This window comes from Vespula vulgaris, chromosome 7 (assembly GCF_905475345.1).
Source record: "Vespula vulgaris chromosome 7, iyVesVulg1.1, whole genome shotgun sequence".
NCBI classification, from domain to species: domain Eukaryota; kingdom Metazoa; phylum Arthropoda; class Insecta; order Hymenoptera; family Vespidae; genus Vespula; species Vespula vulgaris.
In genome coordinates this window covers 3,425,420-3,440,000 of record NC_066592.1, presented here as the reverse complement: position 1 = coordinate 3,440,000, position 14,581 = coordinate 3,425,420, and the positions used below count along the sequence as shown (strand labels likewise).

General features: G+C 40.0%; 1 protein-coding gene across 3 annotated transcripts in view; it reads right to left on the bottom strand.

Annotated features, from left to right (window-relative positions):
* The window catches only part of LOC127065167 (formin-J-like), a 24,189-nt gene extending 10,217 nt beyond the window's left edge, over positions 1–13,972 (bottom strand). The window contains exons 1-3 of one of the 3 annotated variants that reach the window (XM_050997165.1): positions 12,360–13,972; positions 7,385–9,358; positions 5,297–5,457 (exon numbers count right to left, since the gene is read on the bottom strand). In XM_050997165.1, coding sequence (XP_050853122.1) covers positions 5,297–5,457; positions 7,385–8,504 — 1,281 coding nt within the window. In that variant the 5' untranslated portion in view covers positions 8,505–9,358; positions 12,360–13,972. Of the gene's footprint in view, positions 1–5,296; positions 5,458–7,384 lie in introns of all 3 variants that reach the window. The other 2 variants (XM_050997166.1, XM_050997164.1) reach the window with 2 other exon arrangements.
* Between the last annotated feature and the right edge of the window lie 609 nt (positions 13,973–14,581).

Sequence of the window (14,581 nt, the reverse complement as noted above, 5' to 3'; positions counted from 1 at the left end):
CGTATGTACGTATATAGACGTTTTTTAAAGCGTCCTATAAAATAGAAACAGAACCCTCGCAAAAGTTTTTTCGCGAAAGCGGTCGTTACAGCCCCCACGTAGCACCCTTCTTCGAGCTCATCAACAACGAAGTTACCGTTAAAACGTCCGTGCTCCGAATTTTCTGCACTACGTGCTTGCTTCTCTCTCTCTCTTTTTTCTTTCTCTTTCTCTTTCTCTTTCATTTTGTCCTTTTCTCACACCTATCCTTATCTCGCTATAGTTACTTTCTTTTATAACATCGCCAACGCGTACGTATATATTATACTATATTCGCTTAGTTGTTGCATTACGTACGAAATTAAACGAGATGAGAGAGAAAGAAGGAAAGAAAGAGAAACGGAAGGGGAGAGAGAGAACGTTTCGAAGAAAAAAGTAACCTTGAGTTAATGATAATTTGAAATTAGGAGTAAAAGAATCGAGGACTTTCCATCTCTCTTTCTCTTTCTCTCTCTGTCTCCCTCTTCCTTTTTCATTCTTTTGCTTCTCTTCAATATATCGATGGCAGATACGTCCTGGAGTTTGCTGACTATAATGTTTGAGTTGCGAGTAAAGAGGTTTCCCTCTTGAACCGTCTAGAGGGAAAAAGAGAGAAAGAAAATAGAGAGATTTTAATGGAAGATAGAGGAGATGGCTCGTCATTTTTCCTCAGTGAATCGAGATAAATTCGATACTTCGTAAAGACTCTATAAATAAGAGAAAAAAGATATCTATGTATATACATATTTATATAGATGTATAATATATTATATTGATTGACTGATTTTTTTTATGATATCTATAAATTGTGATCGCACAAGACAAGGATATTAACAAAATATAAATTTCTTATCGTTTTTACAATGAATTGTTATTTTATTATTATTTTCTACTTCTTTTATTTTTTCTTGCTTGTGGGCATATTTTATAGAATGTCATATTAATGACGTTTGTCACGAAGGAAGAATATCTGCATTCTTTCCATGCATATATGCACGTATTTGCACACAAACATATATATATATATATATATATATATATATATATACTTTTTAAAACACATTTAAAAAAGCTTTCAATTCTTAAAATTATTTTCTTACGCGATATTTTTATTATTTCAAGACGAATCAATGTTATTAACTATGACAATGGAACAGACGACAGTCTGACGGAATCTCACTTCGGAAAATGGACGGGATTGGCTAATTCGTTGAATATTCCAGCTTGGGTTTAAGTTACTCGTATTTCTTGCATGAAATTAGCATATCTTTTTAAGTTCACGAAGAAAGCAACCGAGAGAGAAAGAGAGAGAGAGAGACAGAGAGAGAGAGAGAGAGAGAGAGAGAGAGAGAGAGGGATAGGGAGAAAGACAGAGCAAAAACTTTAAGGGTGAAGGAAGAGTGCTTCGAGGGTGTCGATGCTTTTCTTCCTGTTTTCTTTTATCCCTTTTTTTTTCTTGTTTTTTTTCGTCTCTCATTTTAATTACTTTTTTTTCTCTAAACGTTAACGTCAAGTTAAAAAACTGATTATACGTACGTAAACGTATTACGATAAACGCGCGTGTAGGTAGAATATATTTTACGGCAACACTGAGTTAGTTTGTATTTTCTGAAAAATATAACAAAAAATTTATAAGAGGAAGAAAAAGAGGAATAAGAAAAGTGGGATGGACAAGATAATGTTGGTTTCGCGTTACGTTGTCCAATGAGACAAGACGTACAACGTATATAGCTATGGCGCAGCACTTATGCGCGTAAGCTACCTTTATGAAATAATAATGTTCCTATTAAATTGTAATACGATATTTCCTTGTTTTTTTGATATATTTTTTAAAGATGAAGAAGCAAAAAAAAAAGAGAAAGAGAAAATATATTAATTACTTTTATATTTGTATCTGATATATGCGATATATCAGGTATATACATATAAGGGACCACCAACCTTTTTCTGACCTTTTTCTGTATTCTCTCTGTCTGTCTGTCTGTCTGTCTGTCTGTCCTCTCTTTCTCTGTGCTTGTCTCTCTCTCTCTCTCTCCTTCTCTCAGTGTTTCTACGATATAATTAATTCAACGATACTTTCGCAATGAACCATACTGTCTTTCTGGGTACGACCTCCTTCCCGTGTGTTCCTCGCCAGCGATGCCAGCTTATGGTTATCGATGTCATAAAGCCATGCCGTACGATAAATTTTAAATGTCCTAATCTTTCCTTCCGTCCCACGTTCACAGTATATCTGACAGTACTTTGCGAGTACTGAATTTTCATGACATTTTAACTCTCTCTCTCTCTCTCTCTTTTTCTCACGCACGCAAACACACACACACACACACACACACACACACACATCTTTCTTTTTGTGCAAGCATACGATTACATCGAACAGTGTTGAACTTTTCCTTCCCGAAACGATCTTCATTCTTTAGGGTAAATTAAATTTTGATCGTAACTACTTGCTCGACGTCGTCGACACCGTCACCATCGCTATAGTTGTCATCTTCGTCATTCTCATCGTCGTCGTCATCGTTTACGTCACCATTAATACGTAAAAGACTTTATTTCAATATAAGTATCTACGTAAGTATACTTGCTTGCCTAGTTCTTTCGTAAGTAGGACGTTTTAGGCGTGGCCCGTTACCGAGCAATCTGAATCAACATTTTAAAGTTGTATACCAACACTTGTTGCTGCCTTGTATAGCTTAGATAGTGTTTCTTTTAACAGTTATATTGCCAGAGTCTAAGCATTCGAAGGTTAAAACGTTTAATGGGTTTCTAAAGTTTCAATGTCTTGATCCTCACGTATACGAAAGTTATGTTTGATTATAAATTATATCCTTACAATAAATGTGTTTTCTTTCTCTGTCAAGTTTTTCCATTTCTTTTCACTTTTTTCCTTTTTTGCAATCTCTTTTATTTTATTATATTTTATTTTTGTTCCCCTCGCCACCTCCATTCTTCAACCCCTTTAAAATTTTCAATTTCCTTATGTCTTTCTGCTTGTCTTTGCGTTCTCTTTTACGAAGTGTTATACAAAGCGTTAACGATTTCAAATCAATCCAGAGAAAACTTCTTTGTGCTACGTTCACGTTAATGAGAAAACTTTCTTTAGCAAACACAATTTTCAAATTGCCATACATACATGCCGATCATAGAAAATATCCATGGAGAAGAAGTCTCTCTCTCTCTCTCTCTCTCTCTCTCTCTTGTTGCTCGATCGTCTATGTTTTCCTAACCTCTTAGCGCTTCCTCCATCCTTCGTTTAGTAATTTAATAACTCTTAACGAGACTCTGCCTACATGACGTCGTTAAGAGTTGACAAATATACATGTATCTATGTATAGATATATATAGGACATACATAATATATCAATATTGTTTTTCTTTCCTGTTTTTTCTTTTCTTTTATTTTCGTTTTTTTTTCTTTTTTTTTTTAATATTCCACGCCTATCATATATTTTCATACGCGTGTTTTGACATCCATGTTCCATAAAACTTTTTTGAACGCATTCATATTTACTCGGACAGATCAAATATTTTATCCTGTTATCCTGGTTATCTTTTAAAACATTAAAATAATCATTATTATCATTATTATTATTGTACTTGTTTTTGCTATTATTATTATTATTATTATCTTATATGTTTTTTCCGGTGCGTGGCTGCCCGATCCTTTGAGACATTTATAAGGACCGGTAATAAGATCTGTAGGCGATTTTAAAATCAATTACTCTTTTCCGAAACTTTTTATGCTAATTCCTTTTTGTTCTGCGAGAAGAAGAAGAAAGAGAAAAAGAAATAATCTGCCGAAAAATCTGCAAAGATAATTAGACTAAGAAGTCTGGAGGAGGATTAATTAATTTTTAAAATCACTTAAAAACTTTCGGCCCACCCTGTATAAATCTTTTCATTTATTTCAATTTATTATTTCCGCATCGGTAACAATTTACGTTATAATTTAAATATACTGACGAATTAATATTGATTGATAATATTAACACGAACGACGATAAATTTTTTTTCGAATTGATTACAATTGATACCAGTTAATAATTAACTTCGTAATAGTTATTTCATACGTGAAAAAATAAAGAAATATTCCACGTAACCCCAATCATCGGTCATTTAGTGGTACATCCATAGCAGCTACTGTTACGATCGTCGAGCCACTCGATAACGTGGCTTTCGTCCGATAAAAAATGTAGGTACTTTTATGGAATCCGTCGGGCTTTGTCTTCGATTATAGGGGAAAGGTGGATGGACGGATGGTGCCTCCGGTGATTTAACGTTTAATTTATTTACCACGACAGCGAGAGGTAAACCAATATCACGAGAAAGAGAGAGAAAGAGAGAGAGAGAGAAAGAGAGAGACACATATTAGATACATATGTAGTTACGTACGTATGTATTTACGTATTTCTACCCATGTTACCTTTCTACCTTCAGATATACAAAAAATGTCCAATGTCATAACGAAAAAGAACGGAACAAAAAAAAAAAGAAGAAAAAAGGAGGAAAAAAATGTCGTCTTTTTTTTCGCTTTCGACGTTCCGTTTATTTGTTCATCGCAAATATAAAATAGGCCTTTCGTAGCGAAAACGTGTATTTATATTCAATATTTTTTCAAGGAGGAAGAAGAAGAAGAAGAAGAAGGAGAAAGGAGAACGGAAAAGATAAAGATAAAGAGGGATATTTGAAGTAGACTGAGATATCTTTTAATATTTCCTTCTCTCTCTCTCTCTCTCTCTCTCTCTCTCTCTCTCTCTCTCTGTTTCTATTTCATCGCTCATTAGCACGTACATTTCCACGTTAACGTGCGAACCCTTTTTCAGTTCGCGGTATGCCCTTGCGTGATGCGTTGGCATTAGAAATGTCGCACGTTTCTCGGAAGAGTGCGAAATGCTCATATCGTTGAGATACTATAGCTTTATTTAAACCCTTATAGCTATCGTCGCGGTGTCTAGATGGACACGCGACGAATTAGAGCAAACACGCAGCAGGTTCGTATTTTCTATTAGCAATCTTGTTTTATTTTTATTTTCCCCTTTTCGTTCTCTTCTAACCACCCATCCCTTTATTTCTCTTGCCGACCTCTACCTACATTTCTCATTCAAACTAAATCCCTCATGTGAATAGAGAAGTCAGCTGTTTCACCATGGAAAAGCGTAACAGTGAATTCGGACCTTTCCACGAATATCGATCCTAACTGATGTATGGTATATACCTACATACATATGTAGCTATCCATGCGTTCGACGTTTAAACTTAATTAAAGTGGACTCACAGTTTTGAAAAACATGCAGTGCAGCATATTTTCATCTTCGCCCGCCGGACAGTCCGTGAAGCCGTCGCATAGAACATGGTCGTCGATGCAACGATATCTACCCATCCTGTCCGGCGTAGGACATGCAAACCTCTCCATCCCTTCCTCCGAAGCTGGACACTCTGTAACATCGATACAACAGTATATCGTATCAGCTTGTTTCTCGTCTCAAATACCAACGTTAGTCTAATAAATCGTTACTAAAATGCGTCGTTAACTTTTTTTGATTATTTAACGAGAGAAAATAAACGAGAGAGAGAGAGAGAGAGAGAAAGTGAATTTGGACAGAAAGAGAGAGGAGTGAGGAGAGAAAAAATGAACAAAAAGAAATTATATATTCTCTCTCTTCACCCACATTCTTTCTGTTCGCTTTTTAAAACAAAGAGAAAAGAATGAAATCGGTTCATCGAAAGTAACCCACGCTTAATATATTTTTCTTGTTGAAGATTTCCACGTTTTTTCTCTCTATTTCCGTTTATAAATTTTTCCTTAGCCCATGGCCTTTGAGATTTTCATATTATTTTTTCCTCTAGATACTTGCCGCTCTTGCCGGTTATGCAAAGTAAAACGGAATCTTCGCGTCGGTAAATAGAAGATCGCTGCTTGTCCGTCGCTAGACTATCAAACTACGGCTAATCGCATTTCGCATAATCCAATCACGCCGGCTGCAATATGCTGTCGGGGTTACAGTATTAACCCGCTCTACGCAACTTTGACCTTTCTCTTTCTCTATCTATCTATCTATCTATCTTTTTCTCTCTCTCTCTTTCTTTCTCTTTTTCCCTGTTTTTTTTTTTGGGTTGAAAACGGCACAGGCGGTCTTCGCAATGAGATCATGTACTCTATGAAAGTGTACTATATACTCTCGTTTAAGAAACTAAGCTTAATGGTTGTCGATGTATCGAGTTTGATGGAATATAAGAACATACGTACGCGTGCACATATGCACACATATATACACGTATACACTTGAGTAGAAAAAGGTACTTCCATGTCTGAAAGGTAAATAAATGGTTCAAGAAGGATTTTCTTTCGATACATCCATGTATGTACGTATATATTCCTTAGAAATTCCGTAGATCCTATTAGCAATTTTATTGTCCTTTCTTTTCTTTTTTTCTTTTTTTTTTATGTTGATCGGAATGTAATATGGATATATATTCTCTAGAAATTCCCTAAATTTTATGAGCGATCTTATTTTTTTCTTTTTTTTTTTTGTTGGTCGGAACAACCCGCATAATTTTATAAAGGTTCATTCAAGGCTAAATGCGTTAATAAATGTTAACATTAACCCGGATTGAATATGTATTTAGTTGATTAATAATTAATACGTAACGTAGAGTCGAACATGAAATTGAGAAACATTATATGTAGATACATGTATTATACAAGCGAAATACATATAGATATACGTACGTATTTATATCAACGATTCAGATATATCTCTTCATTATCATCGTTACATCTTCCTTTTCAACCAATTAGGGTAACTTTTCAAGGGTTGACTCAATTCGTTGCTTTTATATATATATATATACATCTCTCTCTCTTTCTCTTTCTCTCTTTGCTCGGTATCATCCGAGGTATAAGTTTTATTAACATGACGAAGCTATAATTTATGTCGCAATATTTAAGTTTTTCTACCCGTTGAGTTAGGCGAGCGTGGCATGCGACCGTTCATTAATTCAGACGTATTTACTCCAAGTATTAACGTAGAAAGGATGGCACCGAAAGACATTTTTAATTCCAGTTAGTTTACACGTTTCTCATCGTCGTTGTGTCTGTCAGTTATGTAATTTTTCTTTTCTTTTTTTACCACGATCTTATAAGACAATATTGAGAAGTGAAAGAGAGAAGAGAAAAGGAGAGAAAGATATGACTAAGAGAAAGGGAGAGTACTTCAAATGAGAATGGATCGGTGATATTCGTTTGGAGGGTGATAAGAGGAAATGTGGTAGGGCTCAAAGAACGAGTCGCGAAAGAGAAAAGGGGCTGTTATATAAATCTCAAAGAAAAAAGAGAAGAAAATAATAAGAGAAGACTGCTCACCGATTTGCGGCACGTCGTAATGTCTACTCCCCCTGATAGACCTTATAAAATGCGAGGCTAGGCTTGATCTTCCGGAAGTAAAGGAGGATGTAGGCGGCGTCAAGGCTTGGTGAGAGACAGAAGATTCCCCTGGTAAATCCACCGATCGTCGTCGTATGGTTATCTGATTCCTTTTTTCGGAAGGATCGTTAATCTCGTGTATAAAAGGCTTCGAAGGTGCGAGTCCTTCATCGTTGAAAAATTCTCGCGAAGAGGGTAAAGTAGAAGCAGAAGAAAAAGATGAAGGAGAAGATGGGAGTGAGGACGAGAAGATAGAAGACAAAGAAGAAGGCTTGGAGAAGCGCTCGTAGATCGGTTCAGTCTTCAATTTCATCGGCGAGTTCAGTCTCTGCTCGTAGACATCCTCTTGATCAGATAGTCTTCTGTCTGGAAGGATCTTCTCGCCGTTGTAGTAGATCAAAATTGGTAGCTCGACCGCTTGGTTCTCGGCTTGCTTATTGTTGCTGTAATCGATTATCCGTCTCTTTTTGTTTCGTTGATGCAAGTGACGTCGCTGCTGCTGGCGTTGTTGGAGCTGTTGCTGTTGTTGTTGTTGTTGTTGTTGCTGTTGCTGTTGATGATGGTGCTGACGTTGTTGTTGTTTGTCTTGGCGTTGAAAGCGATGCTGATGCTGAGCAAGAAGGGCGTCGTCGACGAGAGGTTCCGTCGTTGTTTGCGACATCGAACTAACCGAGACGTACGGAGACGTCACGGCCACGTATTCCGGATAAAGGACGTTCGATAGACCGGGCGAGAAAGCCAAGAAGTTCGCATTAAGATCCTTAGGTTCCTTCATAATCCCATCGACTAGCATGTCGCTCGTTGTCCACGAGTAAATTGGCCGTTTCTCGGCGTATACCAGCCACTCGGACAGGTCATCGCGATGCGATCCTTCGTAAGGATGCGTCTTTAGGTGCAACAGGTTGCCATCTATCGAGCTTTGCCCGTTCTGGAATTTCCTGACGCTTACCTCGTGATGACAATCCTGCCCGTGTCTTCCGTGAGCAACGCTCATCGGACGATTTTCTAGTTCGAGAACTTGTCCAACGTATGCTAGTAGCCAGACTATGCAGATCGTCATCTTACGTGACTCGATGATGGCCGATTCCTTTCCTCCCTATCGGTTGCTCTTTTCCGAGCGATTTATAAGGATATACGAATGCGTATCCTTTCTAATGTGGACCACGCTCTTGATAAAAAACGAACCCTTCTCTCTCTTTCTTTTTATCTCTCTCTCTCTTTATCTCTTTCTCTATCTCTCTCTCTCTCTCTCTCTCTCTTTCTCTCTCTCTATATATATATCTCTTTCTCAGTTTCCTTCTTTACTTTCCCTTCTTTCTGGTCTACAAGAGGGAATCGGTGTTACCGAACGTGGATTAGGCCGACTTTTCCTTTCAGTCAAGTATATACACCGAGGGATGTGGATCCTACTATTTCAAGATCCAGCGAGAAAAAAATACCAAGGGTTCTCTTATGCGAGAGAAAGAGAAAGAGATAGCGAAAGACCGGTGAACGGTGGTAAATCGACCAGATTTGGATAGCGAAGAATCTTGATGTTTCTACAAACTTCGAAATGTCGTGTCGCTCTTTTGTCTCTCACTTCCACTACTGTTTCTCGTTGGTACGTGTGTTTCTCTTTCTCTCTCTTTCTCTCTCTTTCTATCTCTCTCTCTTTCTCTTTTTCTCTTTCTATCTCTCTCTCTCTCTCGCTATATAGTCCCCTTTCCCTATGGCCTTTTACTATAGACTCTAGACGGACGATTTCAATTACCGGTGTATCGCTCTCTTTCTCTCTTTTCTTTCGCCTCGTTCGTAATCGTTACTAGCTTTAAAGTCCTCTAGATCGAATAGGCACGTGTATGTAGTACGGGTAGTTTGGAGGGGGGTAGAGTCGAGCACGTTTTTTTCCCGTCTTCGCGATTCAGCGGCTTCCTCCTGAAATCAGGTCGTTAATTGATAATAAAGAAGGGTCAATTTTGTTTTTTTTTATTTTTTTATTTATTTATTTTTTTTTCTAATTTTTCATTCCTATTTTGTTTGCTTGGTTTTTATTTTTTTTTCTTTTTTTTTTCTTTCTTATATATATATATATATTTTTTTTTTTGTACGGGAACACATCAAAGTGCCGCGGATGGTGGAAGTTTGATGATGCAAGTGCAGTTCGCCGTGCGTGCGGTGGATGCACGGGGGATGGTGCAAAGACAAAAAAGACAGTGGAATTGAGATCGGTGCCATATTACTAACAATCGACGGAAATTATTATTAACGTGCCATCCGTGATCGTTTACGGCCAGAACGAAATTTCTCGTTGAAATATTTCTCGTCTCTTATTCTTCTGTTCTTTTTTATAGTTTTTTTTCTCTCCTTTCTTTTTTCTTTTCTCCCTATCTCTTTTTTATTTCACTTTCTTGTCATTATTATTACACATACATAAATTTATATACACGTATATATGTATATTCTTTTTTTATTTCCTCTCTTTTGAATCTCTTTCGTACGTTTATATTTCGTCACCTCTCGTCTTCTTTATTTCTTAATGACGAGAGTGTATTCCCTTTCTTTCTATCCATCTTTCTTTCTTCCTTTCTCTTCCTTCTTTTCTCTCTTTCTATCTCTATCTCTCTTTTTGTTTCTTTCTCTTTTCAACGTTTTCCCTTTTATTACGATCACGGGGAACGTGGAAAAATGTCGGCTTTATGCAACGACGAGGTACGAAACTAGAGCTTCGTCTAACGTGGTTGGACTGTGCGGCGAACGTGCGTAAGGTACATACGTGCGTGAGTGTATGTGTGCGTCTGGGTTTTTCTGCTCGAACGTTTCATTACTGGTGCAGTAGAGGATGACGACGAAGAAAAAGAAGAGGAAGACGGAGAAATAGATTGAGAGGGAAGGAACAATAGGGCAATAAGAAAAGAAAAAAAAAGGAAGAAAGAAAACGAAATTAAAGAAGAAAGAAACAAAGAAACGAACAAAGAAAGAAAAATAACCAGCAACAACAACAACAAAATAAAATAGAAAAGGTGCTCTTACGTGCTAAAGCTCCTGTCTATATTACAACGCGTTATCCCGTTACATTTACCGGCTATAAGAGCACTTTATAACGTTAACGATCGAGTCTCTCTCTCTCTCTCTCTCTCTTTCTCTCTTTCTCTCTCTCTCTCTCTCTTTCTCGCGCGTGCGAATATCGCGATATCAACAGGCACGTATCTCGATGGGGATAATAAAATTTTGATGCGCGAACAAGAGGAAAGAAGAGGGAAGAAGAGGACGTCTCTCGTAAAAAGGACGACCTTGTATCGCGGATATACCGGTTAAACGGTATCTCTCTCTCTCTATCTCTCTCTTTCTCTTTTTATCTCTCCCACTTTCATCTCTTTTTATATCTCTCTTTTTCTTTCTCTCTCTCTCTCTCTCTTTTTCTCCCTCGACTACGAGGCCACCCCCTATGGCGGCCACGTATAACGTCGAGACGACTCGATGGGCGTTTACGCTTTCGTAATGTTACTTTGAAACAATACTTTCGATAAATATCGGCCAGTTACAATGCATTAGAGTAGTACTATCGTATTTGACGAACGACATTATATTCCAGAAAGGTAAGTGGTACTTATATAGCATGGCGAGAGGTATCAACAGGTGTCCCGAAAAATATACAAAAACGGACTTTTCGAACTAAGAAGGACACCGATCGCGATTAAGAACACGTTGAAAATTCTTTACTATTTCACTTTTTCTTCTTTCTCTCTTCCTCTTTATCTCTCTCTCTCTCTCTCTCTCTCTCTCTCTTTGCTACTTTGATATTACGTATACGCGTCGTCCTATACGCGGAAACTCGAGAAAAAATGCGGCGAGAGTGCGATTTTGCGTGCGAAGATTTTGATAGGAGAGGCTCGTGCATAGTGCTGGGTGCTGGTGACATGTTAATTTTCTTTTTTTTTTCTTTTCTTTCCTATTCTTTTTTTTTTTTTTGGTAACTTTCTACTGTTTTATTTTTTATTATATATATTTTTTATTTGTATTATTATTATTATTATTATTATTATTATTATTATTGTTTTGATGTGTTGTACGTCAAGATACTTGCTTCTCTGCGGCGTGGAGTACGCGGAAAATTTTACCGGTCCTTCTTCTCCCCCGTCGAGGTGATCACGCGTGCTCTCTTTTTCTCTTTCTTTCTCTCTTTTTCTCTGTCTGTCTGTCTCTTTCCCTTTCTCTCTCTCTCTTCTCACTTTTTCTCTGTTCTTCCTCTTCTTTTTATCTCTTTCTCTCTCTCTCTCTCTCTTTCTCTCTCTCTGGCCTTCCCGTATACCTCTCGAAGAGCTCTAGTGATTTTTTTCCCCCTCCTCCTCCTCCTCCTCCTCCTCCTCCTTCTCCTTCTCCTCCTCCTTCTCCTCCTCCTCCTCTTCCTCCTTCTCCTCTCCTCCTTCTCTTTCTCCTCTTCCTAGATAGTCTAGCGTTCGCTTTCTCTGACTACTTTAGCCGCTTTTCTCTTTCACCCTTCACGTATACACACCGTCGGCGTAACTCGGATTCACCGGTGGTCGAAGTGGCCGGGGACAAAAGGGTTCAGGTGAAAGAGAGAGAGAGAGAAAGAGAGAGAGAGAGAGGGGGGGGTTTCGGGGTGTCGGGGGGTTGATGATGATGGGGTCTCGAATACGGGAATCGATTTCAATTCGGCGCTTTTCAATGCAATTGTAGTATATCTTCGATGGTGTCGAGTCACAAAGGATATGAGAGAGAGAGAAAAAGAATTAGTCGTTATCGCAGTTAAATATATAATACTTTTAACGATGTAACTCGTGAAATAAGATCAAATTGGTGCGTATAATTAATTATTTATATTGCGAATATAAGCGAATGATCGAACCGCGCACACTAAGTATTAAACCTAGCCGCACACGAGCACAAAACTCAGATAGGCTTTTTTATCGTTCACCAAGTTATTCATGACCATGCAGCAGCACCGTTCTCCTCCGTATGGTTATCTCTAGCGAGTAGCCGGTTGTGTTGTTATCGGCGTTGATTCTTCCGGTGCTGACTGCCAGTAGATTCATTACACCATCACCGTGAGAGTAGCGAGAAGAGAGTCCCGTTGTCGTGCGATTGCAAAGGAGCCAGCGGATGGTGTGAAGTAGTGGTAGAAGTAGAAGAAGAAGAAGAAAAAGAAGAAGAATAAGAAGGGTGGCACGGACGCTAACGTCTTCGGGGATGTTTCGTGCGTGGGTGGTCGTACGCGTACCGCCTTCATACGGAGTGCTCGGAGTCTCTACCGGCGGCAAGGGGTTTCAGCCGCAATGACGATCCATCCGTTGTAAGGCGTTCTTGCGGTTGATCTTGGCAGCGTCGGCGGCGTTGGCGGTGGTGGTGGTGGCGGCGGCGACGGCGGCGGCGGTGGCGACGGTGGTGGTGGTGGTGGTGGTGGTGGTGGTGGTGGTGGCGACGACGACGACGACGACAACGACGACGACGACGACGACGACGACGGCGACGGCGACGGCGACGGTGACGGTGACGGTGACGGTGGTGGTGCTGGCGATAGGGGTTGATCGAGGGTGGGGATGTAACGGCGAGGGCTGCTCGGTGACGTGATCTTTCGCGGTGCGTGCGTCCGTTCGTGCAGAGGCGCGCGTGTTACGACACCATAGTCCTTTTCTTGCCTCCTCCTTCTCTCTCGCTCTCCCTTCTTTCTAGAGTTTTCCTTTCTCAGCCGAGAGGAGTGTAGTTGTTTTCCGGGGAACCGGAAGCGAAACGATTAATCTCTCATAGCTCGACTATCTCCTGCTTGCTTCTCTGCTGTTACCACCGTTGCAGCCGGTGTTTCTCCCTTTTCTCTTGAACTGACTCTGCTCTGACGGCTAACTGCTCTCGCTCTTGTTGCTTCTCTTCCTTCTTCTACCGTTGCTGTTTCTCCTGTTTCTACTGTTCGTCGTAGAATCTGCCGGACTCGGTGCTGTTTCGCTGTTGCTACTGCTGCTGCTGCTGCTACTGCTGCTTTTGCTGCTGCTGCTGCTGCTGCTGCGGGTCGGTAGAATCAGCGAGAGGAGGTGGCGAGCGTGGAGGTTGCTTCGTCGTCTGCCGGTGGTTGGGAGATGGAGGATCGGAGGGTCGGGATGGTGGGTTAGTCGAGCGAGTGAGCTGGCTGGCGCCATCACCAGAACTAACTCCCACGCTGCGCGGTAAGAGTCAGCATTTTAATACGGCGCGCATCCCCCTACTCGACGTACTTTCTCCCACCCTTTTCTCGCCGTTTCTCAAACGATCCTTTCTCCTCCGTTCGTACGCGATCTCCACCCTGCACTTTTGCCACCACTACTATCACCGACGACACTACTACTATCACTACCACCACCACCACCATCACCACCACCATCATTCACCACTACCAGCTTAGCGCGTCTTCCGCCGCGCGTCTTCTTGCGGCTACTTAACTAAAGATCCGAAAGTTACGTTTATAAAACTTAACACTGCCTGCGTAATTAGGTGGATCATCGTCCACCAACCTTTTCTTCTTTTTTATTTTTTTCCTACCCTTTCTCTCTCTCTCTCTCTCTCTCTCTCCTTCCTTCTTTCTCTCTCTCTCTCTCTCTCTATACTCCATCACCAAGACCCTCATTTTTTGTTTTCCTTTTCCTTCCTCCTCTTCTCCTCTTTTTTCCCTTCAGCTATTTTCTTCCTCGACACCCTCTTCCGAGTTACGCTCGGAGGGAGGGGCAGGAGCTTTTTCAACGGTCGCTGCGCCGGTCTCCTGTCCTCCGTACGTATATATCCTTTCGCGATTCACAGGTTGTTGGGCGTGGTTATCGGACGAGGGGCTACTATTTCAAACGCCGCATGTCGAATCGAAAGTTCGAATGTTTTGACGACAACGGCGTGCTCTACGCCGATCGATAACAAACATATGTATCTTTAATGTATAAAAAGAGAGGCGAAAACCTTAACCGGCACTTTCGGCCCAGATGGGATCAATAAATCGCCCGTATAACGACTTCCGCGTGTTAAAATAACCTTTGTATAATTAGGCGATACTAACACCAACGCGATATCACTACCTGCTGCTATCACTACCACCCTCGTCTATCGCCTTCTCTTTTTTTCCAATTTTTTTTTCATATATCTTCTTCTTTTTTTTTTTTAATTAATAAAGAAATACCTAAACGT